This window comes from Pagrus major, chromosome 20, assembly GCF_040436345.1.
Source record: "Pagrus major chromosome 20, Pma_NU_1.0".
Classification (NCBI taxonomy): Eukaryota; Metazoa; Chordata; class Actinopteri; order Spariformes; family Sparidae; genus Pagrus; species Pagrus major.
Genome location: NC_133234.1, coordinates 15,823,360 through 15,850,031, shown reverse-complemented (window position 1 = coordinate 15,850,031; position 26,672 = coordinate 15,823,360). Strand labels below are relative to the sequence as shown.

Below are 26,672 nucleotides of genomic sequence, written 5' to 3'. Positions count from 1 at the left end.
ACAGACGGAGGATATTTTAGCCGTTTTCAATTGTGTGACAAGTCTAATAAATCTTAGGCTATCTCTCTAGGTCAAGTGTTCCATCACTGTGCCAAAACAGGTGGGCCATATTCTCGACGAGACGCGTCCTCCTCCTGTCCGCTGAGCAGTCTGTCCTCTATGGGGCTGCGTCCTTGTCCGCCTGTGTCACTCCGCACAGGGACTGATGTGATCTGACTGACAATAGCAGTCTGTCTGCCAGGTGCTATTTTATAATCCTGCTGTACAGGAGTTCCTCTTAGCTGCTTAAAGAACTAACACCGGGGTAAAAGGATAAATGGATTGAGCCAAAAACAGGATGTCATTCGCTGTCACCGAGTCACTGTTCACCATTTTTTATTTCAGCTGTAACACATAATCAAATTTTTTAAAATGTTCTTCATGTCTATTTGACGTCTTTAGGTATGCTGGTAATATCTCTAAGTCAAATTAGATCGACCGAAACCTCTTCTGACCCTTAAAAATAAACAAATCTGATACATGATCTATAAAGAAGTGCACACATTTGACACAAGTCTGTTTGAAAACAAGTTTTCAGTGCTCATTGTTATTATGTTGTACATTCTTTTAATGTCTTTGATAATTAGGGTGTCATTAAGTCCATAATAACAATGTTGAGTGTTTTCATATTTTCCTCCATTTGCAGTAAGTGCTAGCAATTAATGTCTACTGGCTTTTGTCTTTTGGCATTTGCTCTGCTTGTGTGTATGTACACATTCTTTGTTTATCAAACCTCTGTCCTTTCTGCTTTCTATCCATACAATAATTTGAAAAGATAAAATCAAAACAGGGGCGGCCGTCGAAACAAACGCACTCTCAGTCGAACAGAAGAATAACATTACTTCGTTTCAGCCGTTAAAGACACTTTTATAAATTCTTTATGTTCTTGTTGCTGTTACAGAGAGTTTAATAATCCTCAAGAAAAATACTGTTCAAGATAACATTATGCACTTTGCCATCAAAATATAATCACACAATCAAGTCATATCTGTAACCACATGAGTAAAGAACCGCACCCCCGTCACATTTTTTATAAACCATAGCTACACTGGATAAAGCTGAGAGGTCTCAGGTCATCAGATACTAACACTGACTCTCAAAAACATTACAGACGATATGTTACAAGCTAACGGCAGCATACTGTAATAGAGTGTACACTTTATGTATCGTATGTACAAAATGTTCTTTGAGAGGCGATGTGATAAAACCACAAACCACCATAACAATCGAATAAATCTACGAAACTGATCTACACCTAGTACCGAACATATAGAAGAGGAAACTGCACTTTCTTCTGGCTGATATGTCTCAAGATGTTATGAGTTAAAATGGTTTATTTCCATACAGTGTGTCTATGAAACATGTTAGTTAGTCCAGTTGTGACATATTGTAAGATCAGCACTTCCAGATCAACACTTACTTTTTCCTTTTGTTGAACTAAAGCAGGTTTTATTGGCAGGACAAATCAAAGCACAGTTACACAGAGAATGATCTCTATCCTCAAAACGTTGTTCAGCACATTGGCAGTCCGCTCAGTCAAATGTGCGCCGATTGCACACGCTTCCAAAGAAAGTGAATGTATTCACATCGGTTATCAGATCACAGGGCTTAACTCCAAAAAACATGAGCGTTCCCAAGTGTGAATCTGATTCTTGAAGTCACCAAATTGCCCCCACGAGGCATGGGAGGCAAACGAGCTGATATCTGAGCAACAGCGTCAGCAGGTCTGTTTTTTCAACACAGTCAGATATAATCCACTGTTGTCTGATTTCGGGGCTCTTACGGTGCCGTTTCAAGAAAAATGCAGGTGTCACACTTTGGTAAAAGTCTAAATTAAAATGAGTTCAATCACTTCTTGAGATAAGAGTGTCAATCCATGGTGCGGTACGTGCATCCTACAAAAGCTGGAAATCACGAAGCGGTGATGCTATTGGTGTCAAAGCAAAGGCCAGTGTGAGGAGCAGACTGGAGGGGTGTAGGCCGGTGAGTTCAGCTGCTGAGCTTCTAGCGATGGCATTTGAGTCAGCGGACTCATCCAGTTGGTGGTTCTGAGGGAAAAGATCATAGAGTTAGTGTTACAATGAGTGGAGAGGTGACAACAACAATAATTTGAAATGGAACAAGTTTTTTGAAACTGTCAGCCTCGAAAGTCAGGTCAGAACTATTGTCGATACTCTATTTCCTTTGTAGCCACATTTCATTATGCAAAAACTAGGGTGGCAAATATAAATTATTTTGATTTTCTAAATGAATTGAAAATTGTTTGGTCCAGTGAAACACAGACTTTGCATTATATATCATGATGTACATTAGATGTCCACCGAAGCTTCCGCTCCACTGAAGAGACTAAAAATAGCAGTGAATGAACACATCAGATCATCAGATATGTATAGACTGATGAGAGGATGGTAATAACAAACATAAATTCTATATTTTCCATCATGTTTTCAAGAAATGACGATGACTGATGAGACTTGTTATGAGAAGATTCATCTGTGTCGTGTTTGTCAGCTGGTAACTAACGATCTGTAAAGTAGGAACTAGTAGGAACCTTGAATGAAAAGCACAGATTAAGTCTTACCAGACACATGGCAGTATCCACTGTTTGATTTGACACCAGCTTTTGGGCCTGGAGGGAGGAAAAATAAGAAAGAAGGCAGAGAAACATTAACATTCACTCTCCTCTGATTGTGTTTGGCTGTCCTTCGAGGCCGCAGACCGGCTGATGGCTCTGCAAAAACGCTCTGAAATAAACAACAGACTGTTTCTTTAACATTATCATTCAATTAAGCAGCCTCAGTGCGGTCTAATGAATAAATTGTCTTGGCCTGGAAGTTGAATTGTTCAAGGAGAGACACAGTGTTACAGTAAGACAAGGTCGAGCAAAATCATTACTGTATCAAGCCCGACTCCCACTGCCACAGTTGTACAGCAGAACACACACTGCAATAAGATTTATGATAATACTTTAAGTACACACCAATTCCCATAGTTTGGACCTACATGGACCTCTTTGTATAATCATCCTCCCCAAGCAAGATTGTGTACAAAATGTGTGTGCGTGTTTGTGTGTGTGCCTGTTTGTGCAAGCAAGCTCAAGGTTATGACAGTTTAATACGTTAAAACTTTTCTCAGACTGCTCCAGCCATTTCCAGCCACACATACAAATACCCACACACATTTGCACACACACACGCACACAAACAAACACACACTCACAGATACAGAGATGGAGCACAGAAAATGATAAAGTGACTCTACAGTGGTTTGGGAACATAATAAACACTCCATGTGTTGTTTCTTAAGTACAAAGGATTCTATGAACCCGGATTGTAGAGAAGAATGATTAATTGCTCTATAGGAGGTCTTTCCTCTTGGAGGATGTTTTCACTGGTGATAAATCATATTATCGCTATTAAAAGCCAATATGATAGATCGTCTCGCTTAAAGTATGTGATATCATCTCATTTAAAAAATACAGTTTAGCCCCGTGGTATTTATCTGAGGAGGATAGCAGAGGTCTCAGGTGTGTAGGTGAGGCCAAAAAGTTCCAGACGAGCCGGAGAACCGAGAAGTACATTTCAGCAAAACGTTCAGTTTACGATGTTGAACGTCAGAATGAGCACATTCTGATAATTCAAAACTAATATTTATTTGCACGTCATGATACAGTATGTGTCTGCTAAGAATTTTTCTGGGAGCACTTTTTAAAGTCAAAACCAGAGTGAGGTCTTTGAGTTTGTGTAAAGTGAAAAACGAGGACTTCCTTCGTAAATCACATAACAAAGCCACCGCAAGGTCAGTTTAGTTGTGAGCTGTTCTGGAGCTTCGACTCATATTTCACATAGTCTTCCACAGCTGATGAAGTTTGTTCAGGAATTTAAAATGTAAAAATATGAAAAATTTTCAGAGCATTTCTCAGAGGACTCTTCATCTGTGTCGTCTTAAAGTTAGCGATTAAATGTTTATTCCCAAACTGGGAATCAGCAGCTGAAAATACGATTCTTTATACTATAATAATTATGTCATAATTATTGTATGAATTGCTCAGTTATGGCCAAAAATGTGTTTCATAAGGTCACATTGACCTTCGACCATCTAATCAGTTCATCTCTGAGTCAATGTGGACCCAAGGTCAAAACGTTGTGATTTCTATCGATTGACTAGTTTACATTCAACAGCAGGTGCAGGAGGTGAAGAGATGTCGGCTGTCGGATGAAGTCTGTTACAAAGCTAACAGGGATTTTAGTAAACATACACCTCAACCTGGCAACAAAAAATGTGGTAAACCTTACAATGATACTGTGTCCCTGCACACACATACACCCACACACACAGGCGCAGACACTCTACCCCTGTGGGCCATCTCTGATGTTACTGTGGCAACCAATTAGCTTTGACATGACAGCTTTAGAAAGTCTGACTCCACACTGACGTCTCATCTTTCTGCCCAGGAGGGGGGATTGTGTGCATGCCATCATAAAACCATCCCTGATCCATCAAGGTGACAGAGCTAGACGTGTGACACCCAGACAGAAGCTCTGAATAGATCTCTAACCCCATGTTTAGGTCCCTCACAAGTTTTCAGTTGGTTCTGATGCCTTCAACATTTAGAAAAAAAGGACAGCAAGCCTGGAAATTCATCAAAACATGTAAATGTGAAAGGATTTCATGTTTGTCCTTTTATTTTGCCTTTAAAGCAGCCTGGCAGAGGTGTTTATTAAGGCGCAGGCACAAACTTCTGCACTGAGATAAGTAGTTATAATGAAAATTGAAACTAATTATCTTGCAAAGCAGCGGTGCCATTTTGCTTCAGCTAGGAATTCCAATAGAGAACCAATAAAGTTCCTCCGTTAATGAGATCAGCGGAGGTATAAGCCTGCTGACAGTCAGCCGTTTGAGTCAGAATTAAATTAGTTAGCTCCATTATTTGGAGATTTATAACACTGAAAAGTTTATTTTGTCTTTAAGCTCTTGCTCATGTTGCTTGTTTCTCCAGATTTGTTTGTTTTTCTTGAGGTATTTTGAGCCATAATGGAGTAAAATTAAAAATACATTAAATAATTCAGATAAATACAGCTCATGATGAATTAGTCTTTGTCAACCCTGCTCTCAGATCTCACGGAGACACATTTAGTTGATGACTTTTTAATATTACCAAAGAAACACACTGTAATTGAATCTCCACTTCTCTCTCTGCTTTTATACATTTTTTATGACTTGCAATTTTTTTTATTTGAAATAAATATGTTGTTTGTCATGAAAAGAAAAAGACAAATCCAAACACAGAAACTCTCTCCTTCTAAAACTTTACCTGTAAGGTCCCGCAGACGTGGTACAATGAGTCGCCGTCAAGATTGAGTTTGGTGATGTCCGTCAGCGCATCCAGTGCGTTGCTGGTTCGGGCTTTACCCCTCCGGGTGATGCTAGGCTCGAGAACAGTAGGCAGAATCGGGGGTTGGGGTTGCCAGACTCCAACATCAGTACCATTGCCAAATGCCTGGATGGCATTTCCTGCAAGAATAAAGTGTATGAATTACTGCCATTGTTGATCCTTTATATGTGAATAATGTGTTTATTTTACTAAACAGCACAGATATGAAAAGTACGCATCTAATGTTATGACTTTGCTTCAATTGTAGGATGTTATAATGACACATAATAAGCATTATCCACCAGAGAGCCCACTGGGCCCAGCTTTAAAAAAATACAGTCTGCACATCTAACAAGTTAACAGACGTCTCCTGTCACGGCCCAAAACATTTTGTTCAATCCAACTAAAAGCTGCTTATAATTAACACTTTGGATAATTGGGCCGGAGAAGAAATGACTTGACCTTTCTCAAGAGCCCTTTTTAAAAGCAGTGTCTGCCTGTAATAGCTATGATTCACAAAGTGGTACAAAAATGAACTTTTAGAACTGCCTGAAATAAGAAAGCTTCAAAAATAATTTACGTAATGTAATTTTCTCATCATTAATTTGACATTTAATCTAAGATACCTTTTAATAAGCAGAATAGAGTGTGGGCAAAAACTTTTTGGATGTCTCTAGTCTTAATCATAGGAAAAAACGATCGTCCACGAGTTGTTGTCCAAGTAATTTAGGACAGGGCAATCCAATAAAAGTAGATTAAACCTGGTCGATTTTGGAGTTTGAATGTGGAAATGCAACTGATCGATGCTTATATCACAGTCAGAGTAACAGAAATTGTATCTGAAGGCAAACGCATGATAGACCATCACATACTCGTCCATTATCTACCAAGTAAAGACAACACAACTGCTCAATCTCATCTTATGCAATGCAGAACGGTGCAAAAGGTTGGAAGTAGGTAAACTCACGTAAGCATCGATTTCTGGTGAAATACTCTGAAAATCTCTCACAGTCTGGCTTGCTGTTCCCGCTGCTGCTGCAGTCGCACCACGGTGACAGGCTAATACCGAGCGATCGCACATAATTGGGTGTCATCACCGTACCTGCAGCACAAAAGAGCAGAAAAAAGGCGTTTGTCACACTGACGTTTGTATGTTCGGGTTCACAGATCAACATTGCACCAACTACAGTATATTCTACAGAACCTGCATTGAATTATAACCTCCTGCATCATGAGTATACGCCTCACTGACTTCTGAGAGCTTTTTGCCCAGTGGTGTTAACTTTTCAACAACTTGCACTTTATTCAAAGAATTGCTTGTGCCAACAAAGGTGATAAACTGCAGCTCTGTTGAGAGTGTTCAGTGTGTTTTCGGAGCTGCTGCTGCTTACAACCCATTGGGAGTCGGTGGTGACCCTGCTGGGGCTCACTGAACTGCACGGACAACCATTTTGACTATTTTGTCATCTTGATGTAACCGAATAAAACCGTTCCCTTTTCAGAGGAAGCCATGGGGTTGAGTAGGCTCATACTTATTAGCTTCGGAAGTACATGCAAATTTCTGTGTGCATAGACAGAGATGAGTGGTTAAGCCGAGGGGGCTCCATTAGAGGGGTGTAACCTGTGTGAATGGTGTAGATTAAAATGTCTGCCTGTTGAGTTTGCAATTGGTCACTGTTGCCCTGCACTCAAATCTCATTACTAAAACTCAGTGGGATATCATTTTTCCTGTCTACATAATGAGCCTGCTGATGGAAGAAAGAGTGAACAAGTGAAACAAGCACTATTTCTGCACAGTGGTCTGATGTATGAACCATCACTCCAAACTCTTTTCACCACTGCACTGGAACCATCCTGAAGTGAATGTAAACCATCCAAAAATCTAAATTTTGTTGTTGTTAGTTAACAGTATTAGCATTCAGAATACTTTTACCCGCAAACTCAAACTCAGCTGAAGTTAAACTGCAATTCACTGTTTAACACTTCCTATTCCTCCGAACAGAAACTCTCGGTTCTGCTGTGCGTTTAGCTCCGTTAGCTGTTAGCTCCATCAGCCAAACGCACCGTAGGACTCCATGCCCTTCAGTTGCTAACAGCTAACTAGCTCTCCTCCAGCGGATTTTAGCACAATGTGGCATCATCAGGAAAAAAAAGGGTACGCTCCCCCATTAATAGTGGGTTTACTGCATCCTTTTGAATGTGTCGTATTTTTCGTAGGTCTCTTTCGTAGCTAGCCAGTGATAATGACTATAGCAGTAACATAAGAAGCTATGTTGTAGTCAGCGCTCGGTTCAGTTTGTCATTTGCTAGTTGATAGTTATAAATACATACAAAAATCACTTTCATTGACATGATGGGCAAGATCTCTGTTCATCTGAAACACATTTTCCATTGTCAAGCTAGTGTCAGCAGTAATGTTTGCTAACTAGCATTAGCAATGTTAACGTTTGCCAGTGCAACAAAACTAGCAGCCACTTGAGGGGGCAGATGATTCGAACAATAGCGGTGTTGTGACGTGAGTGCAATGGCTGAATGTTATCAATCATCCTTAAGTTTGTAGTTAGGGTTAGGCTCATATTCATATATTTTATATTTTAGACACAACTTAACCATAAAACTGATGTGTTATTATCTTTTTTAACAACTGTAGCTTTATGGACAAGTCATTTATCCGACACCAATTGTGTGACTTGTGAAGGCAAAGGCTGCACGGTGACCGCACCGTGCTGAAAATTCACCAGCTGTAAAGAGCTGGCTCATATTCTTTGCAGCTGTTTTAGAGAGAGAATCAACTCTCCACACTTTTAATGAGTTTCTGTTTTCTTTTGGTTCAGGAAAAACACAATCTGATTAAAGCTTTATCACTTCTAATCAAGCTGAGAAGCGCTTCACGCTGCTAAATGAAAAATCAAGATTAGAAGACAATACAAACAAGTTTGATGGCTAAAAGATTGACGATCAAATAATGTTTACGACTTGATAAAATGCCAAGAATTTGAGTCTATTCATTCATTTTGAGCTTCTTCTATTAGAAGATTTTCTAGTCTAGTCTTGTCACATAATCAATCTGGCAAATTCGGATGCCAATTTTAAAATGCTTCAGAATAACTTACCAATAAGACCCGAGTAAGACAGCAGACAGTCTGCGTAGCTCTCCCTCAGACAGCCGGATATGGAGCGAGTTTCAGGCTGACAGTTGCTGATAAAGTCTGCGAGCCTTGACCTTAAGAGAATAGAGATACAGATTATAGATGCTAATTTCCTCAATCTGTTATCACATACCAAGGTCGTGCTGGGCTAAGTGCTTTGTCACATTTATAACCAATGGTTCAATAATTTTCCCATAACTGGAGACACGTGAAAAATCTCGGCAGGCAGAACAAACACTAGTATAAAGAACATCGGTCTCACCTGCAGATGTAGTTGGTCTTGCATGTGTTCTGCAGAGACAGACAGTTAGGCGTGTCTTTATCCTCATAGGAGCAGACGGGTACGATTGTTTGTCGTCTGCGTTCAGCACACGCTGTCTGATCCCCCGTTGGACAGGAGCAAAACAGCATCCCATAGCTGTATTTAGCTGGAACCTAAATGACAGAAAAAACACTTGTTTACACAGGTGAAAATTATACGAACACCTTAGACCTGCAATTACAGCTTCTAACTGTACCAGAGTAGCTGAATAGAAGCCTTTTGTGGACTTAAATGTAAGAATAAGGAGACTGGATTCAAAGTCAGCAAACTTGCACTTAAAGAAACATTTCTCCTTCGACATTTGACACCAGGTCTAGACACTGATTGAAGCAGCAAATGCACAGAAAAAGCTGCAAATGGCTCCCAATATTAACATGCTTAATTACCTTGTCAAAGAACTGACGCAGGGCCTTGTGGCATTTGCGCTTGTTGCAGACCTCAGAGGCAGACACCCTGCTGGTACAGGGGTTGATGTAAGCTGAGCGGTACTTCTTACATGTGTCATTCAGGTTACAGGCCTTAGCAGCATTCAGGCAGTTGTTCTCCTTTGTGGATGCAGGCTCAACTAAGAGAGAGGAGAGACATGATTTCAGTATCCCTTATGTAAGAATTATTGGCTTCTTGCACAGATGTTTATCAAGTTTTCTGATTTCAAATGTGAATATTTCCTGGGTTTTTTTGTTTACACTTCTATGACCGTAAACAGAATATATTTAATCTGTTGACAGATTACATTAGAAATTGGCCAATATGTTTTATTTGGGCCGATACTGATGCCGATTATTAGTAATCAAGGAGACCAAGAACCGATATTTGGAACCAATGTATATAAAAATAAAAATCTTAAATATTCACAATAGTACTATACTTGACTATTTTCATTTTCTGCTTTTTGATTCTTCCACTTCACTACATTTAACTTTAGTTACTAGTTACTTTACACATTCTTCAGTATTAAGCTATTACATGTGATGTGTAACCAATCAGATACTCAACCAAAGTAAATTTTCATCAGCAATTAAACACAAAAAATACCAATACAGATAATCAGAAAAATGCTGAATATCGGCACCAATAATCAGCCGGGCTGATAATTGATCTATCCCCGGACGTCATCTAAGGCTTTGGAAAAACAAGATCAACATTTCTCACCATTTACTGACAACTTATGGAGCAAACAACTCCTTGATTAACTGAGAAAATAATGAACAAATGAATCGATAATGATAATAATCGTTGGTCGCAGCCCCAGCATCAGTCCTTCAAAACACCGAATGTAGTCTTCAGGGAATTAGTGAGAGGATTTTTCTGTTTTTTGCATCAATTTTAAAAACAGTTTAATTACACCCCTCGTTAAAAACTGCTCTGCTCCACTTCTATCCACAGTCCTAAGAAAGTATCTCTTGGGTGCTTTTGAAAATGCTGCCAAATGTAGTGAAGATTAAACGATTGAGATAAAATTTAAATATATTAAGTCACATTTGGCATGAATTAGTGTCCACTAGATGCCTTTTTATGAATTCAAAATTGTCATTTACTGTATGCCTGTTTGAAACTGAAAAAGAACAACTTTAGGAGAGCTTCGAGCCTCGTAATCATGCTTGTATTTGCAAACACAACAGTATAATTGTGTGGATAACGACTTTTTTGCAGCGGATTCATCATGAATTATTGCACCAATTTTTTGCTCTAGTTAATCCATTTGTTTCGATTGCTCTGTTGCATGTTTGAACTCCAAATGTTCTTGCTAAATGGTGTATTTGAAGTTATTATCAGACCTCATTAGGTCCGGCATTTGTGATCAAACCCCAGTATGTGCAACATAATGCCACTGATAGACCCTACTGACCTCTTGTCTCTCCAACACAACTCATATTGGTATTCTGTGCCTTTGTGTGACTGTCACATATTTTATGTAACTCTAGGGTGATTTGTTTGTCCTCAGCCTTACATAAAATAGAAATATAGACCTTGAAAATGCAAACACCTGCTCAGACACAGTGCATTTCCCTGCTCTGAGTTACATAAACCAAGTCAACCATCTTTCCTTCCATCACGGCTAAAGCACTGTATAGCCGACACAATGACCCTCACATCTCGTTTTTCTCATTTGTTGTCGTAAAAGTCCTCTCTGCTCGAGTGACTTTTGCACAGTAACAAAAACTGTATCCTCAGCCTTGGCATGGAAGAATGAATTCTGTAATTCTGCCTTTTGAGGTGGAATTGAAGCTCACTGCACTCTTTCATGCACCACAGAATGAGCCATGATTAAATCTGAATACATTCTTGAACCTCGGGTTAATCACATATTACAAAACCCATTACTTACATCTGACAAGTGCCTAGAGATGTGGGCTGTGATCCTTTAGTGGCTGTTTGTAGCTCTTGGGCCATAGGTGTGACAGTTCTACCTCAATTACTGTTACCCAGTAGGAAATGCTAACCCTTATTTATTTATTCTTTTTCACTTTTCAAAAAGTTTTTACTTTGAGGACTTGAACTAAAACATGGTTGCGTACTTGTGTGTTTGTGTGTGTGAGCATGTAGCAGACGTCACAAGCTAAGTGTGAATAAGAAGGTTGAAGCTGTAGGTCACAGCGTGACTCCATATAGACGCAACACCCCCCGGCAGGAAAAAACCTTTTCATCAGGAACATTTTTGTATTTAATAAGCTAATTTTGGAGTCATATTTTCTCTATTTCAGGAGCAATTTAGATACAGACCTTGCTCACATTCAATTTCAGTGGAGAGTCATGACATTGACTTTGTGTACGTGAAATCTAATATTCCACCATTATTCTCAATGTGATAATATTCAGAATTTGATTCAGGTCATGTAAACTACATCCTTTTTAGATAGTCCCGATTTATGGCTTATTCTGAATGTAGCATTTTCTGGTGAAGATGTGGGATGTGACTTGGGTTTTAGCAGCATTATTTGGACATGTATACAGCACATTCAAAGCATGCATCTCAAATGTGCCTGTTTATGTTCAGCTCTGTGTATTGCCTGGAATACAGTTAACATGTCATGTGAAAGACTTTGATATCAGCTCGTTTTTGAAAACCCACAAATATTGCTACACCAACCTTTCCAGAAAGGTGATTGAACAAATGAAGACAGAGGCTGTGTTTCCGCAATCTGAGTAGGCTATGACAACTGTGGGCTCCTCAAGATTATGCTACATTTTTGTTTTTTAAAACATTATTTTTAGGCTTTATTGATATCAACATTGGAGAAGAAAGCAGGTGTTTTGGATTAAGAGCAGCAGGCATTGAGACCATCACGGCCCACGGCATCTTTCAACCATTCATCCTGACTGGCTGACTGCCCCCAGGGAGGAAGAGAGTTGGAATAAGAGCCATACTAGTCTAGCTTGGTTTAAAGCTGTTTCTGGCTAATGTCCAGTCGCAGAAAAAGGGAAACGGCAAAAAAAATACTCAGATTGGCAAAACGTGACTTCAGAGACTGTCGTGTCCACAGACACCTGTCTCCACCACAACATCTCCGATCAAACTGTGGCACCAGACGGACAGAACGTGTTCTGAGCTGACAGAGAACAGGACTTTTGATATGAGGTGTGAACCACATTATCATCACTATGTTGTTGCTGCTGTTTACATACACCATGACGCAGATTCAAAAGTATACTATACTATACTATACTATACTATTATGTATATTTGTATACAGTATAAATGACTTTATATATGTTTTGTAATTAGTGTAGCATGAAGGTGTTTGCAAATGTTCATTTCGTTATGCAACCCTGTTTTGTATAATGATGCATACATTACCTTGTACTCTTTATGTGGACAAGAATATGTCCTTATAATATATCTTTATGTTAGTAGAATATTCCTTTAGCAATGTCAACGACTTGTTTGGAACTTTTTCAGGATATAATGGAGTATTTTTTGCATGTTAACACAGTTATTATTCATAGAGTTCAACGATTACTTTATTTAAATCTCCCTCAAGAGTACAATTAGCAATGTTGGAGATTATTATTCATTGTCTGTGTACTGCTTGCACTTCAGTTTTCTGTGTTGCACTATGGTTGTTATTTTAATTAGAAAACAATCCTCACTCGTCTCTGTAATCCTCTTACTGTCTTAATATCTCTATTATCATGTTTCTTTATTGAAAGCAGAGAAAGGCCATCAATGACAATACTGTTTCAAGATACATTAATTTAAATGAACATTATTCTGCTTTCTCGTATCATTAGTCCATTGACCTTGCAGTGTATAACAAGGACTGAAATCCTATGCGATGCTCACCTATAAAATAACATATCTTGTTAAAAGACTCTCACTTAGCCTTCTTAAGTTGCAAGGCCACCATGTTGCCATTGACGTAGACCAAATAACATACCAGTGAAGTAAACACAGGAATCTGACCCTTGACATCTATTAGAATGATACAAAAGAGCTTTTGAAAGACTGCCTGCCAGGTAGGGTCAAATATGCATCTCAAAGAAGAGGTTAATTATGGTGCCCTCAGGGCACTAATACAGTGAAAATGAGAATATGAGAGCCAAACTTCTCTTTTGTACAGCTGCCAAGACGTCCAGTGTTTGTAATACCCTCAATGCTAGTGAAGGTTTAAAAGCATACACACATTTTTTGTTGTTGTAATTACCTAAAACATTTTTTCAGATCAGTGGGCTTATGATACATGACATGCATCTTTGTTGGAGAACTGACCCATTACCTCGAGATTATAGGAGAAGTCTAGACCAAGAAAAGTTTCTCTTCAAAGATTTGCATCTGCACTTTACAGCACTGCATATGCTCAAAACAGCTGATAGACACAAAAAAAACACCTAATGAGAAAAGACTAGGTCAGTTTATGTTCATTATCAATACCTCAATTCAATCTTTGATCGATGTTTTTAGTCATTGTAGTCATCGGACTAAAAAGACAGATGTCCGGTGAAGCTTAAAGAAATGTGGGAAAATGGCTGCATGGTTCATAGCTTCCAAGTTTCCTGTCAGGAGCATCCAGAGAGCCTTGTGCACTTAATGCATCAGATTTTGTGCAATCCCCTTAATTTCTTTTTGCTAGTGTCTATGGATTCAGGCTTAGCTGGATTATCATCTCTTTGGACAGGACACATGGACTAAAAGGCACCAACAGAACATCCTGAACTGATGCCACCATTTAACATAAAGGCTGTGAGGTCAGAAGCAGTAGAGCTGGTTGGAAAAGTACTTTCTCTCGAGGGTTTAATTCCTGTGTAGCAATTATGTTCTGCCAAGCAACTTCTTTTTCCTCTTAGTGCAAGTCGGGAATACAGATAGAAATATGTGGTCATGGAATTGCCCTTTTATTTGTGGCTGCCATGAAAATCCTCCCATATCCGAGAAACACAGATTATAGTAATAAATAGTATTAGTGTGACCTTTAAACTAAAGCTCAGGAGCCAGCTGTTTGCATGGTAATCTAGAGGCAACATGCCTGTAAAAAGTGTGGATAACAATGAAGCACACTGCATGAGCTCAGTTAACTATTGGCTCAGTCAGTGAAAATGACCAGCCACAAAACAAGGCTGTAGTTTAGTGAGTATCTGGGTTTCTGCTTTTATAATCTGAATTCTATTAAGAAAAACATGCTGATATTTTAAACTTGCATTCTCTTGCTGGAGCATTGATCAGCATGTGGGGGAACAAATTAAAAGGCCCCGCTCAGATGATTGGAGAGGAAGACTGCTACAATACAGGCTCTGTAATCTTTCAGTGTACGTAGGGGCCAAGCAATACACTGCCTTGTATGTAATTAATAACATTGTGAAACTGATGCTGTGTTTTACTGGAAGCCAATGAAGGGAGCAAGAATTAATATGCAACTCACAATCAGTGTTTGTTAACAGCCTAGATACTGCATTTTGGACCAATTGTTGAGGTGCTTGGGAAGACAGAGTACTTCCATGTGAAGAGGGTGACTGGCCTCCTTAGGGCTGATCACAAGGGCCTTTTTAAATTTGGAGACATCCAAATAAGTCATGAAGTAGGGTAAGATTAATAAGGTTATTAGGTTTGACCGAGAAGTAAAGCTACATATCATCGGCGTAGCTATGGTGAGAGACACCACAGGTTGAGTTGACGGATTGCCTAGAGTTAGCATATGTAAAGAAAACAGAATAAGACCCAGTATCGAGCCCTGAGGGACCCCACATGAGAGAGGAGCGGAGGAAGACATGTAGTTGTTACGAAAATTTGGGGTATATGAGGTAAACCATTTCAGTGCAGTACCAGAGATGCCAACCCTGATCAATAATCAATGAACATGGCATGATCAATGGTGTCAAAGGCAGTAAGTCAAGTAAAACAAAAATCCATGAGAATGTCAGTTGTTTCTTTAAGCACAATGTTTTTGACAGAAGACAGCTTCTCAAGTTATCAAAGATATTGTGACCTTTAACCACCACGAGAAGCCGGTGAATGACAAGTTTTTCAAGAATTTTAGGAATAAAATTAAGTTTAGAGATGGGTCTGTAGTTTACTAAATTAGTGGTATCTATAAAGGTTTTTTTTAAGGAGGGAGAAGACACTGGCTGTCTTAAAATAATTAGGAAAGCAGCCAGAAGAGAGTGATTGATAATAGTGAGAAGACATATGGAAATGATTGATAGGACCACTTTAAGAGATTTTGTAGGAATTATGTCAACTGGGGCGGATGATGGACTCTATGAGAGAAACTATATCCAAGCAATCCCGAATGGAAATGGGGTTGAACTCAGACAGTCAAACAGTGCAGATAAATTGATTTGAGTGATAAACTACAGGCTTGAAATAATAGATAATGGTCCAAAACCGTCTTTCAATGTTTATCACTGCTTTACTTAATCCTTTTAAACCTATTCCTCCACCTAGTGCCCTCATTGTCATTCCCCATAATGGAAAAAAAGCAGCAGTGGTTAGAGCCTGCCCCTTCATGGCACCCTGCCCTCTATCTGGCTTCCTGCCAGCATCACTTAATCTATGTCTCAGTGTTTCTGTATTTATGACCAGCCCCAAGACCCATTTATTAAGTGCTCCCATGTAATTAGCAAAATCTCATTTAGGTCCCACAAGCTATCCCTTTATTTTATTTAATCCTCCACTCAGTAATTCACCTTCTATTAAACAGAAGTGCAATACCATCTTCATTGCTGAGAGTATTGCAGTGTCATATTCAGTCTGATTCTGATCAAAGATCACAAGGATGCTCATGTTGGACTCTGGGACTCTTTTGGTACCATAATCCCCTAGATAAATGGTACCAAATTATATGCTGAGAATTATGGGTGGGCGTTTGACAATTTCAGATCTTGATCAATCTTGAGGGCATCCACAATCTAGTGATGGTGGCCTAAGGATGTTAAAGAAATTCATCAGGTCCCTTTGGAACCTAAGTAACGCTTTAAAGTCCTAGGTTTTTACACCATGGCATGAGATAACATCCCCTCTTTCAGATTTGACCGATGGTTATGAATATAAGGTTACATTTGTGAAACAGTTAAGATGACTGGATGTGGGGAGAGGATGTCGATGCACAGTCATACCTTTTGCTTTCTGTTTTTCAGAGACTCAGTTATCCATACAGATCAAAGGGGTGATATTATGCTTGGATAATCAGAAATATAACTTTCTAATATTCACTTTCTCACCATCAGCAGTTACCAAATAGTTTCTATAGGGAGCTTTTTTTCCCTTTTTTCTTCCTTCTTGTGTCCTACTTTTAGGCATTAGTGGTTAGAAAACCATTTCACCTGTATATCAATCTGAGAGATGTAAGGGAAGCCTGAGGCGCTGAGATATTTTTAAACTTTGAAAACGTGACTGTCAGTGTATCGGAATGTATGCAGAGTGATTTGCACGAAGATGAGGGTCTTCATGCAGTCGCAATGCACACAGTGTGAAGATTATGAGTTTGTGTACATGTGTTGGTGTGTATGGGTGCACAGGGTGTAGTTAGTCCACACATCAAATAAGTCCATGCCTGACTGACAACATTATCCTGCGTCACCTGCAGCCTACAGCATTTTATATTCTTATCTCAAAGCCATGATTAGCCGTTGCATGCATCACTCAAGGTTGCATATCCATGAGGCTCCCTGCACACAGCTTGCCATGGCTTAGCCATCAGGTACACTCATCTCAGTGAGGAAATCCTTCTCTTCAAGCCCCTTTACTGAGCCTTCAACTTCCAATAAGATTCATATAGAGTGGCAGAGAAAGCTGGGGGTGGTTTAGTCAGTATATGAATGAATGAATGAATGAGTGTGCATGTATGTGTGTGTGCTCATGAATGTATTTGATATTATTTCGTTCGCATGATGTGGCATCAGAACAGAGATGTAGAAAAGTAAGTACTATAATACTCAGTTACTACTCCTCAGCGCTTTAGGGCATGTCCTCGCAACACAAGAATACTCAAATTATGCAACCATGCATGTACATATAAATAAATTCAACGTGACAAAAATAATAGATGATAAATACAAAATAACACACAGTAAATGATTAAACTAGAATAACCGCCTTGTGATGGTATGCGCACCAGTCGAGTTGCTGTTCCTGAGCTATGGCACTGAATAATTTTTTAACAGAGTTTTATGATGTCACAGTGCATTTTACCTCTGACCTTTTGGATATCAACTGTAATAGCTTTCTAATTTTATCCTATTAGACATTTGTGTAATTTTTTTATTATAATTACAGTATGAAAGGAGCTATGGCCAAAAATATGTTTTGTGACGTCAGAGTGATAACAATATTTCAATCTCTGAATACCATGGTTGTTGTCAGTACTCGTTATTGGTGATGTCCCTAGTGGACACTAAATTTGAAGAAATTCCCTGCGTTTCTGAGATATCTTGTTTACGAGAATGGGGCGCCATGAGTTCACAATGACACAGAAAGTCTTGCTAATGTTTGAGATAAAATTACGTTTATTTCACCTCATGCCACTGAATGCTGTAGTTTTAATAGTAGATCAAAAAATCTATATTCCAGTACACACCAGGACACGATTGACACCATTTTATTAACAGTTACACTAAAAACAAGAGGGAGCGATGAACTGTTAATAAAATAGTGTCAATCATGTCCTGGTGTGCGCTGGAGTATAGATTTTTTTAATGTACTGTGATTTGCTCCGTACTGGCTGCACCCAGAAGAGAAGCACTGCTGTGCACGGGCTATCCTCTGTTTTTTGCTTTAGTTTTAATATTTGATTACGCAGCATCTAAGTGAATTTCAAACTTCTAATCCACAACTTGTGTCTGTTATTGGATCGTGAGCTCCCTCTGGTTAACTCAGTCGGAATAAATCGTGTTATTCTGCGGTTATAGAGGGGCACAGTGAAAACAAAGGAGACTTATGTGAAAGGAAATGCCTCCAGATGATTGGCTGATATGGCTGAAAGCAGTCTTGTGTAAAAAAGGATCAGCAGATTAAAAGTGTGTCTTCTCCTGATGTCCGCTCTGATGTTCAGCTGCAGCAGTTTGTTCATATATGCAGAGTTCACAGGGTAGCCGGGCCAGGAGCAGAGGACAAAGACTACAGAGGATTAATCTGTTGCTTCAGGCAACGACTCTAGACCCACTGAATTATTCTTGAGCTCTTTGCAATGGAAAATCATCATGCCGAGGTTCATCTCTTGTTCACCGACTCGATCCTCTGCAGGACTGCTGATGAGCTACGAGGATAGACTGGGAGGAGAGGGAGAATATACTGGGCTCAGTGGTGGGGCTGTAATACTAAGATTTCCTCTGTGAGAGTGGCTGCTTACACGTAAGTCGAGGAGCTGGCTGCGGGGCTTTTTGAGAACTTCTTAAGTTTGTCACTTTGAAACTGAGACAGCTCCAGTTTATAGCAGTTACAGCATCATAGAAACATGAGTGGCAGGAATCCAAGAGTACAAGCGTCTCTGCACAGAAACATGGCTATAAACATTAAGGCTCGAACACTGATTTACATGTACGTATTCCTAACTTTGACTTATCGCTGGATGCAAGTACGCAGAGCTGATTCAAACTTTTCACTTTCAAAGGGAATCGAGAACAAGTGGCAGAATTAAGTGGCCAAGTGTATTCTCTTGCAAATTCTTATGTGTCACTGTTTGTGTTGATTGTAATTGTACATCACTGCTGTCAGGCTTGTTGAGGGAATGCAGAATCACTTCATCTTGTCTTATCTAACTTAAGACGAGTTGGGGGATGTGATTGTACAAGATATGTCCCGCAGGATATCCTCGCTTTTCTTAACTCTCGCTATTGGATTTCAAAGAAGCACAACCCAAAAGCTGCAGGTACATCTGAAATCACTTGAATTTGTCTTTAGCTCGGTGTAATTGAGCAAAGTGTATGGCCTCGAGCAGCCAAATAAATTAATTTTAAAGACATAAACAAGATGTGTTGTAGAAAAGCTCTGTTTTTTCTTACTTAAGGGCACTTCTGTAGTTCCATCGTTCCCTCAGTCTGCTCAACAGTATTGTGTTACATCTCTGAGAGGCCCTCGTTCATTGATTTATAAATGACACAGCACTTAATTTCAGCTGCTCCTGGAGACTATACTTGAGCAGTTATTGGCATGGATGCCTCGCCTTTCAGTTTGAATTAATAACCTTATAAATACATCATAAGTATGGCTCTCCGGAGAAGCCACGAATGAAGAAAAGTGACTTAATGAAGGAGATACTCAAAACTAGTGGTCTAACACGAGAAATGGAAAACTATATGATGTCTTTTGTTTTCAGCCGTGCTCGCAATGTGGCTCTATTGAGGAAGTGTTTCACTTACGTTGATTTGTCAGCATTGATCGCCACATATTGATTTTTTTGTTTTACCTTTATATCCTCACAAATAGTGCATCACGAATAGTTATTATTATGAACACGGCTCCACAAATTTATCCAAAAATGTATCCAAAGCCATCAAGTTAAAGGAGACACAGTCCGCACCTACAGAAGCTCCTCTCTCCTGCTCCTGAAACGCCTCGTCAGTAGCTAACATTAATGTTAGTTCTTTAAGTCTAATATTGGATATGTACTCCCTTGGACTGAAGAATTTATTATTTGAAAAATATTTCAAAGACTCAAAAGACTTACTGAAGCAGCAAGAGAAAGTTAGGAAGGGGTAGTTGTAGTTAACGAAGAGGGAGATGAAGGAAGGATGAGGAGGTGAAGGACAGCAGTCAATATACTGCTGTGGGAGATATGGCGAAGGGCACAAGCAACAGATGAGACTGACAGCAAACACAGAGAGATGGAGAAGCAGGGCAGGTCAGAGAAGTAGATTTCTCAGGAAGAGGGCCCTCATTTCTCTTCTTCTGTGCCTCGAGAAGGACAGGACATCAGCATGCAGCACTGAATTTGATCCAGAGTGGCTGAATATGTCTCACTTAAAGACTTTACCACTCACAGCATAGTAGAGTGGCTATTTTCATAATTTGTGACATCATGAATAAATAACCATCAATACAAATAAATAAATCATCTTATCAGTTTGTGTTCTTATTGTGTTATGTCATGTATTGTGTGACTAATTTAACGAAAAAGAATAAACAATCAGGTGCCATGTAGCTATTTAGCAAATGTGATAATTGATTGCTCTACTTTTTAGAGGTGTTTCATCAACAGGCTTGTACCTGCTTGTAAGAAATGCTGTGCAAAGAGGGCTTTTGTTGAGGTTGGAGCCGTTATGTATTGACAGATTACTTGGAAAGGCAAATCACTACAGAATATCACCAGCACAGCATCTGATGCCATTCATCTCTTGCATCTTGTGGGTCCAATTCCAACAGCAGGTACATAATAATATAAGTAAATTCAAATAATCTTCAAATCAGTGATTGACTCCTGTGAGCCCACTGTTGTGGTGGAGCATGAGGCAGTCTTTGGTGGGTTCACTGGCTAATAAAAACCTTGTGGGTCTGGTGGAGCTTAGGGTGTAATTACTTTAGGAAAATAAAGGCAAAGGTCACCCGTTATTTAAGACGAAATTCAGCCTTAAAGTTTATGAATAGAAATGATTAATTAATAACTGAACATTTGCCTCTTCTCCCAATGTCAAGACTGACCAGAGGAATAATTATAGAAAGCATCATTGAAAACATGCTTGAGATCTTGGCAGAAGTCGTCAAGGAGCCGATTGGCTTTGAGAGCAAATCATCACAGGCAATTAGCCTGGAAGTCTAATGGAGCACAGATGTGTCCTTATCCAGGCAGCTTGATTCACCTGTCAGGTATGGGAACGTTGATATTTTTTGATGTCATGCTCAGAGGCAGCTATTCTACTGTAAATATATGTTCCTGTCACAGTTCAGACTCTGAGCAGCATCAAATAGACTCCACTCCCTGGACCATTCCTGTCTCGCCTCCTTCAGGACCTCGATGATCCCAAAGGACTTGAAGCCTTCAACACACAGCATGAGGAAGAGATGAATAGGCGAGGGCAAGATGTCCAAGAAGTGCTGAGGGAGGAGCAGTGAACCAGATTCCAGTGAAAGGTGAATGCCTAAGTTTAAAACTAAAACATTTTCCCCTTCCTCTTCAAAAAAAAAAATAACTTGGCCCCGAATGACTGAAGTAAAGGTGGGCAAAGGCTCTTCCTACAAAGGTCTGTTCATGTAGATCATCCACCCTTACATAACAGGCCTGGAAACACTGGATATCATTGGGGCCTTTAGTGTCACAATCAGGTCCTCTACTAAGTGATACAATAATGAGGTCCTGCAGGAGTGGTCCTCGATCAAGAATCAAGTCCTTACTGGGGTGAATTAAGCTGATTGTGACTACAATCAACGAACAAGAGTCAGGAGAAGGTCATGAATCAGCTGGAAAACAAGTTTGACGAATGGACAAACCCCCACCCCTGCCTGAGCCTCCTTGCAGACAATGTGCTAGTTATCCAAGGGTATTTCGTGTGAACTGTGAACGTGATTTCTCGACAATGAACAGGTATGAAAAGACAAAATATATTTTATGCATTTTACTATTGCAGTTTTTTTCTCCCTAGGTGAAAACAGACCTCCAAAACCAGCTTCAACGAATTCTCGTAAAATAAGACGTTCAAACAAACGGTGCAAACTTTGCAACACGGATGCTGTGGAGCAGTCACTTGGAATAAGATCTAACTCGGTTTAAGGCTGCTCCTGGCTAACGTCTGGTCACAGGAAAAGGAAATGGACAAAATGGGATTCGGGCAGGCAGAGCAACCTGAAATCAGAGACTGTTGTTCCCACAGAGATCTGTCTCCACCACAACATCTCGGATCAAGCTGTTGCACTCGACGGGCGGACCGTGATCTGAGCCGACTGAGCGCAGGAGTACAGCTGGACGAGGAGAGGTGGACTCTGTGTTTACAACATTGATGCTTGGAGCTCACACAGTCAAAGTTGATGGACAGTGTTTCCCAGATGTCGAACTTTTGATATGAAGATGCCGACCACATTATCATCACCATCTTGTTGCAGCTGTTTACATACACCCTGAAGCAGATTCAAAAGATGCACTATGTGTTGTATAATGACAATAAATTACCGTCTATCTTGTACATGTAAAACTATTACATAAAATCTGATTAAATCAAAAACCGGCTGGTAGGAGGGTTAATAGTAGTCAATAGGTAGGTGCATCTGCTTATTTCATAGTTGGCATGTTTTATAAAATGTAATTTGCTGAGACTTATTTGGAATAAAAATGACTTACATGTATATGATATCAAGCATTGATTTTTGACCGTTCATAGTAGTGTCCATCATGTCTTAGCAGTTGGCCCTATGGGATATGGTATGGATTATTCTATGCTGGCTCACATATGCATTATTTTACACTGCGGATGGCCCGGGGCCTGGCTTAGTTGCAGACAGGAATGAGGTCACTTATGGCAAATGGATTCCTGATATCTAACCCATTAAGTGATTTGGTTTTTTTTCTTAGAGCCCCTTCGGCTGTTTACACACAGCTATACATTACACTGGCTACTCAGCTCCGACTCCATCCCTGCATCCAGATTTATGTTGCTCACATACACATTGGTGATTTCTTATAATAGGGTCTAATAATGATAAAAACCGCCATGTCTTCCCTATTGTAAGACACTGACTTTGACAGAGGAGCACATTTGCAGCAGATTAAATCTTCATCAAGATTAAAACATTTGTTCAGTTGGATCTGCTGCCTCGTCTGAGCCACATCACACAAATGATTTTGTTAAATAATGACCTGCACATTTCGAGATGATCTGTCTTCTTGGCCTTTAATAATTCCTGTTTTGTTTTACAAGCAGACCCATCAACTGAAAGCCTCATGAATCCTTAACCACTTTTCCAATTTCAATTTTCTTCCAATTCTTCTTAGTCTCGCATTGCTAGACCTATCTCTGTATTACTTCTGCGCTATTCCAGCGCGGGGGGAGAAATCTGAATTCCAATAAAAAACATTTCTTCACTCTCCCTTTTGAAATACAGTTCACCATTATGTCATCGCATGTGGAGCAGAGCCACTGCGATACGCTAAGTGGATTCAATCATAGCAAGAGCCAGAGAGAGAGAGAGAGAGAGAGAGAGAGGGAGGCAGAAAGAGCCAGAGAGAGAATCAGATGACCATTTTTTCGCTGAAATGGTCGCTGGCCAGTGCTGCAGACGCCCTCCTCCAGCCAGAAAGCCCAACATTGAAGAGTGCCAGAGAGTGCTGCACTTGTCACACACACACACACACACACACACAGTTCTTGTTCTATCAGTGCCATTGAACGCAGACAGATGGTTAATTGCTCTTCTGTGTGTGTGTGGGGTGTGTGTGTGTGTGTGTGTGTGGGGTGTGTGTGTGTGTGTGTGTGTGTGTGTGGATGTGTGTGTGTGATCTCAGAAGATCTAAATGTGTGCCCGGCCTAGGTGCATGCTCCCAAGCCCACCTTCACTCCACTGGCTTTTTGAGGACGTGTACGGCTCAAAATGACAAACAAGCAACAATTCTGGTCTGAATGTTTTCTTTTGTAAATCCAGGCATTCGACCCTGCGAGCTCCAACAACACATGCTCTACTCCAAAAGGATGATTAATCCAAAACTAGCACATAAATGCTACTTCCAGCACTAGTACTGTGATAGTGGGGAAAAACACGCAGACCCTCTCATCATCGCTTTGAGAGCTGAAAGTGAAATACACTAAATTACTCTGCTTTGTGTACGGTGGGTCACAGTGGCAGATAAAAGCTTTTGTGACAGATAATGGGCGTTGAAAGCTGCAGCCCGAAACCAGACAGCAATAGAAAAGAGCGGTTGTCAAATATTGACAGATTTGTGGCGCTCATGTGGTGACTTAAACTGGGTTTAGAGCAACAACTGGGAGATAATGTCTCCATGTATACAGCGACTTAACTTTGCAGGGTCCAAATGTAAAACCTGAGGAATGTCAGAGATGTAAAAGCAGCGTCTTACCGGCTATGATGGGGGCCAGGCGGAAGATATCTGAGAGGCGGCTATTGACTGGTTCGTACGGGGAGTATTCCAGCAAGTCATTACCTGCACGGGAAACAAATGGTTGTCAACAGTATGTGATCAACATCGTGATGTGGGTGAATGTTATCTGATCGTCTTCAACATTATGATATGAATTATACTGAAGGGGTAATTGGATAATAGCTGTAAATCACACATGTTAATGCATATATGAGTTCTTGTTTTGTAAATATTGATGTGTTGTCATGTAATTACACAATAAAGCATGTGAAGAAGGCTGACCTTAGGTTAATTTAAGTAGCCTACAATTATCTCCGTCTCACGTAGGCCTGACACTGCTTCATTACATGTATCACTATAATGAATGTGTGGCATACTGTGGGAATTAAAGGGGCAATATGTAGATTTGGAAAAGGAATTCAGAAACTCAGAAAGTTGATATTTAGAATATTAATTAGGTAATAATTCAAACTCATACATTTTTTTTTATATTAAGGCTTCCTCAGACGACAATAAGGTCCCCAGCACACTGTTTGAAGCTAGAAAGGTGGCAGGGTCCGCCAAATATAAAGTAAAACAGTGTGAAATTGTGTTGTCCTTTAAGGTCAGTTTGTTTATTCAGTCATGAAAATGAAGAGAGTTTGTTTATTTAGTTTGTTTAGGCAATGAAGATTTTTCTCATCCATTAACATTTCTTTCATAGTGCACCTTTAAATATTCAGACATCTGAACTGAGATAGTGATTTAAAGTACTTGTACTTTATTTGAATATTTCCTATTTAATCTACTTAAGACTCCTTCTCCACTGCTGGACTACTGCTGACTATTTCTTTGCAGTTTTAGATATGAGACACAGTGTAAATGCTACAGTTTGATGAGTTAATGCATTATAACAGATTAAACTACCTATCAGTAGTAAAATAGCTCCACCTTAACTAGCTACAGCACTGCAATACCACTTAGTATACATTAATGCATCAGTGTTAATTATCTAATAGTGTAAATTATTATAAAACAATGATATTCAGCATGCATGATATGTTCTGTGCTTTATTTTGATATAAAGTACGTTTTTCTGATTATATTTCTGCACAGTGATGGGATATTTTTACAAAATAAAGTACCTGAACATCCCCCACCATCATAAAAGCATACTTTCAGAATATATTGATCTTATTAATCAATCAAATCATGATTCATAGTTTCCTCTGGGTCAGTGCGTACCCTGTAAACTCTGAAATATGCTCCAAAAGATCCGGAGACAGTTCTTCTCCTTCTTCATGCCTCTCCTACACCTGCAGTTGTACAGGGGGCTCTGCTTCATGGCATCTATCGCGTTGCGGCACTCGCCCTGCGCCTCGGGACCGGTGACCGCACTGAAGTTGCTCTCCCTCCCCGCCACGCACTGCCTCATCGTCCGGTACTTGGTGCTGCAGCTGTACTCCTTTAGACATTGCTCACTGGCCTTTACGCAGTCCAGACGGACGGCCCGGGAGCTGCTGCTGCTGCTGCTGCTGCTGCTGTCTCCCCTCAAGGTGAACACTGAGTCTGAGGGAAGTCACAAAGATTTCTAGTTTGTCGACATTGTTGTACACAGAAAGAGGATAACCGAGAGTACTGTTGCCAAATAATGCGCAAAGACGCACTGAGCGTAAAACAAACTTTCTGAACCCTAAATCGTGCGTAATTTGGAACAAATCAACCATTTAGATGAACTGTAAAGAAACAAAGCGCAGTTTTTAAGTATATATCACAGCCGAAACATAGAAATTCAACAGATTAAAGCGTCACTTACCCAGGAAGGACAATACAATCACAAAAGTTGTCAAAATCATTGCGCTTTAGGAGAATAATTATGTTTTCAAAGAGGATTTTTGAATTAGAAGAAATTCTGGAGCGAACTTGTCACACAGATCCGCTTTTCTTCCACATCACGCGAGTTCAAGTGATGATCCGGCATCCTGTAGATCCAACAGCGACAATCCCAACTCCAGACCCGAGTGCGCCAGCTGAAACCGCACCGCGCGAACCTGCCGGAGTTTTGGACGAGACGCGTCGACTCTGGACCATTTCCACCGAACTCGCACGGACAAGTCCCGACACAGGAGCTGCCGGACAAAAAACTTCAATGCAACTCTGATCAGTCCAACTTCATGAGGGGAATTTAACTTTAATCGTCCGTCACGTCCCTTTACGCACTGGAAGCGCTCGGATTCCCAACATCTGGATCAAAAAAAGTACATCCCCTTCAGCAGGTGCGAAGACAAAACAGCCCCGTTTTGATCCGGACTGCTCTCCTCTCTGATGAACAACTGAGAGGCTCCAGATGCGACGCG

At 40.1% G+C, this 26,672-nt stretch overlaps 1 protein-coding gene across 1 annotated transcript; it reads right to left on the bottom strand.

Annotated features, from left to right (window-relative positions):
- Positions 1-1,934: 1,934 nt before the first annotated feature.
- On the bottom strand, positions 1,935-26,406 carry gfra1b (gdnf family receptor alpha 1b). The gene is made up of 10 exons (XM_073489150.1): positions 26,367-26,406; positions 25,561-25,884; positions 24,316-24,399; positions 9,271-9,449; positions 8,825-8,997; positions 8,527-8,636; positions 6,381-6,515; positions 5,354-5,553; positions 2,621-2,668; positions 1,935-2,087 (listed from the first exon to the last, which is right to left on the bottom strand). The coding sequence occupies exons 1-10, from the start codon at positions 26,404-26,406 to the stop codon at positions 1,935-1,937; spliced, it is 1,446 nt and encodes a 481-aa protein (XP_073345251.1).
- Between the last annotated feature and the right edge of the window lie 266 nt (positions 26,407-26,672).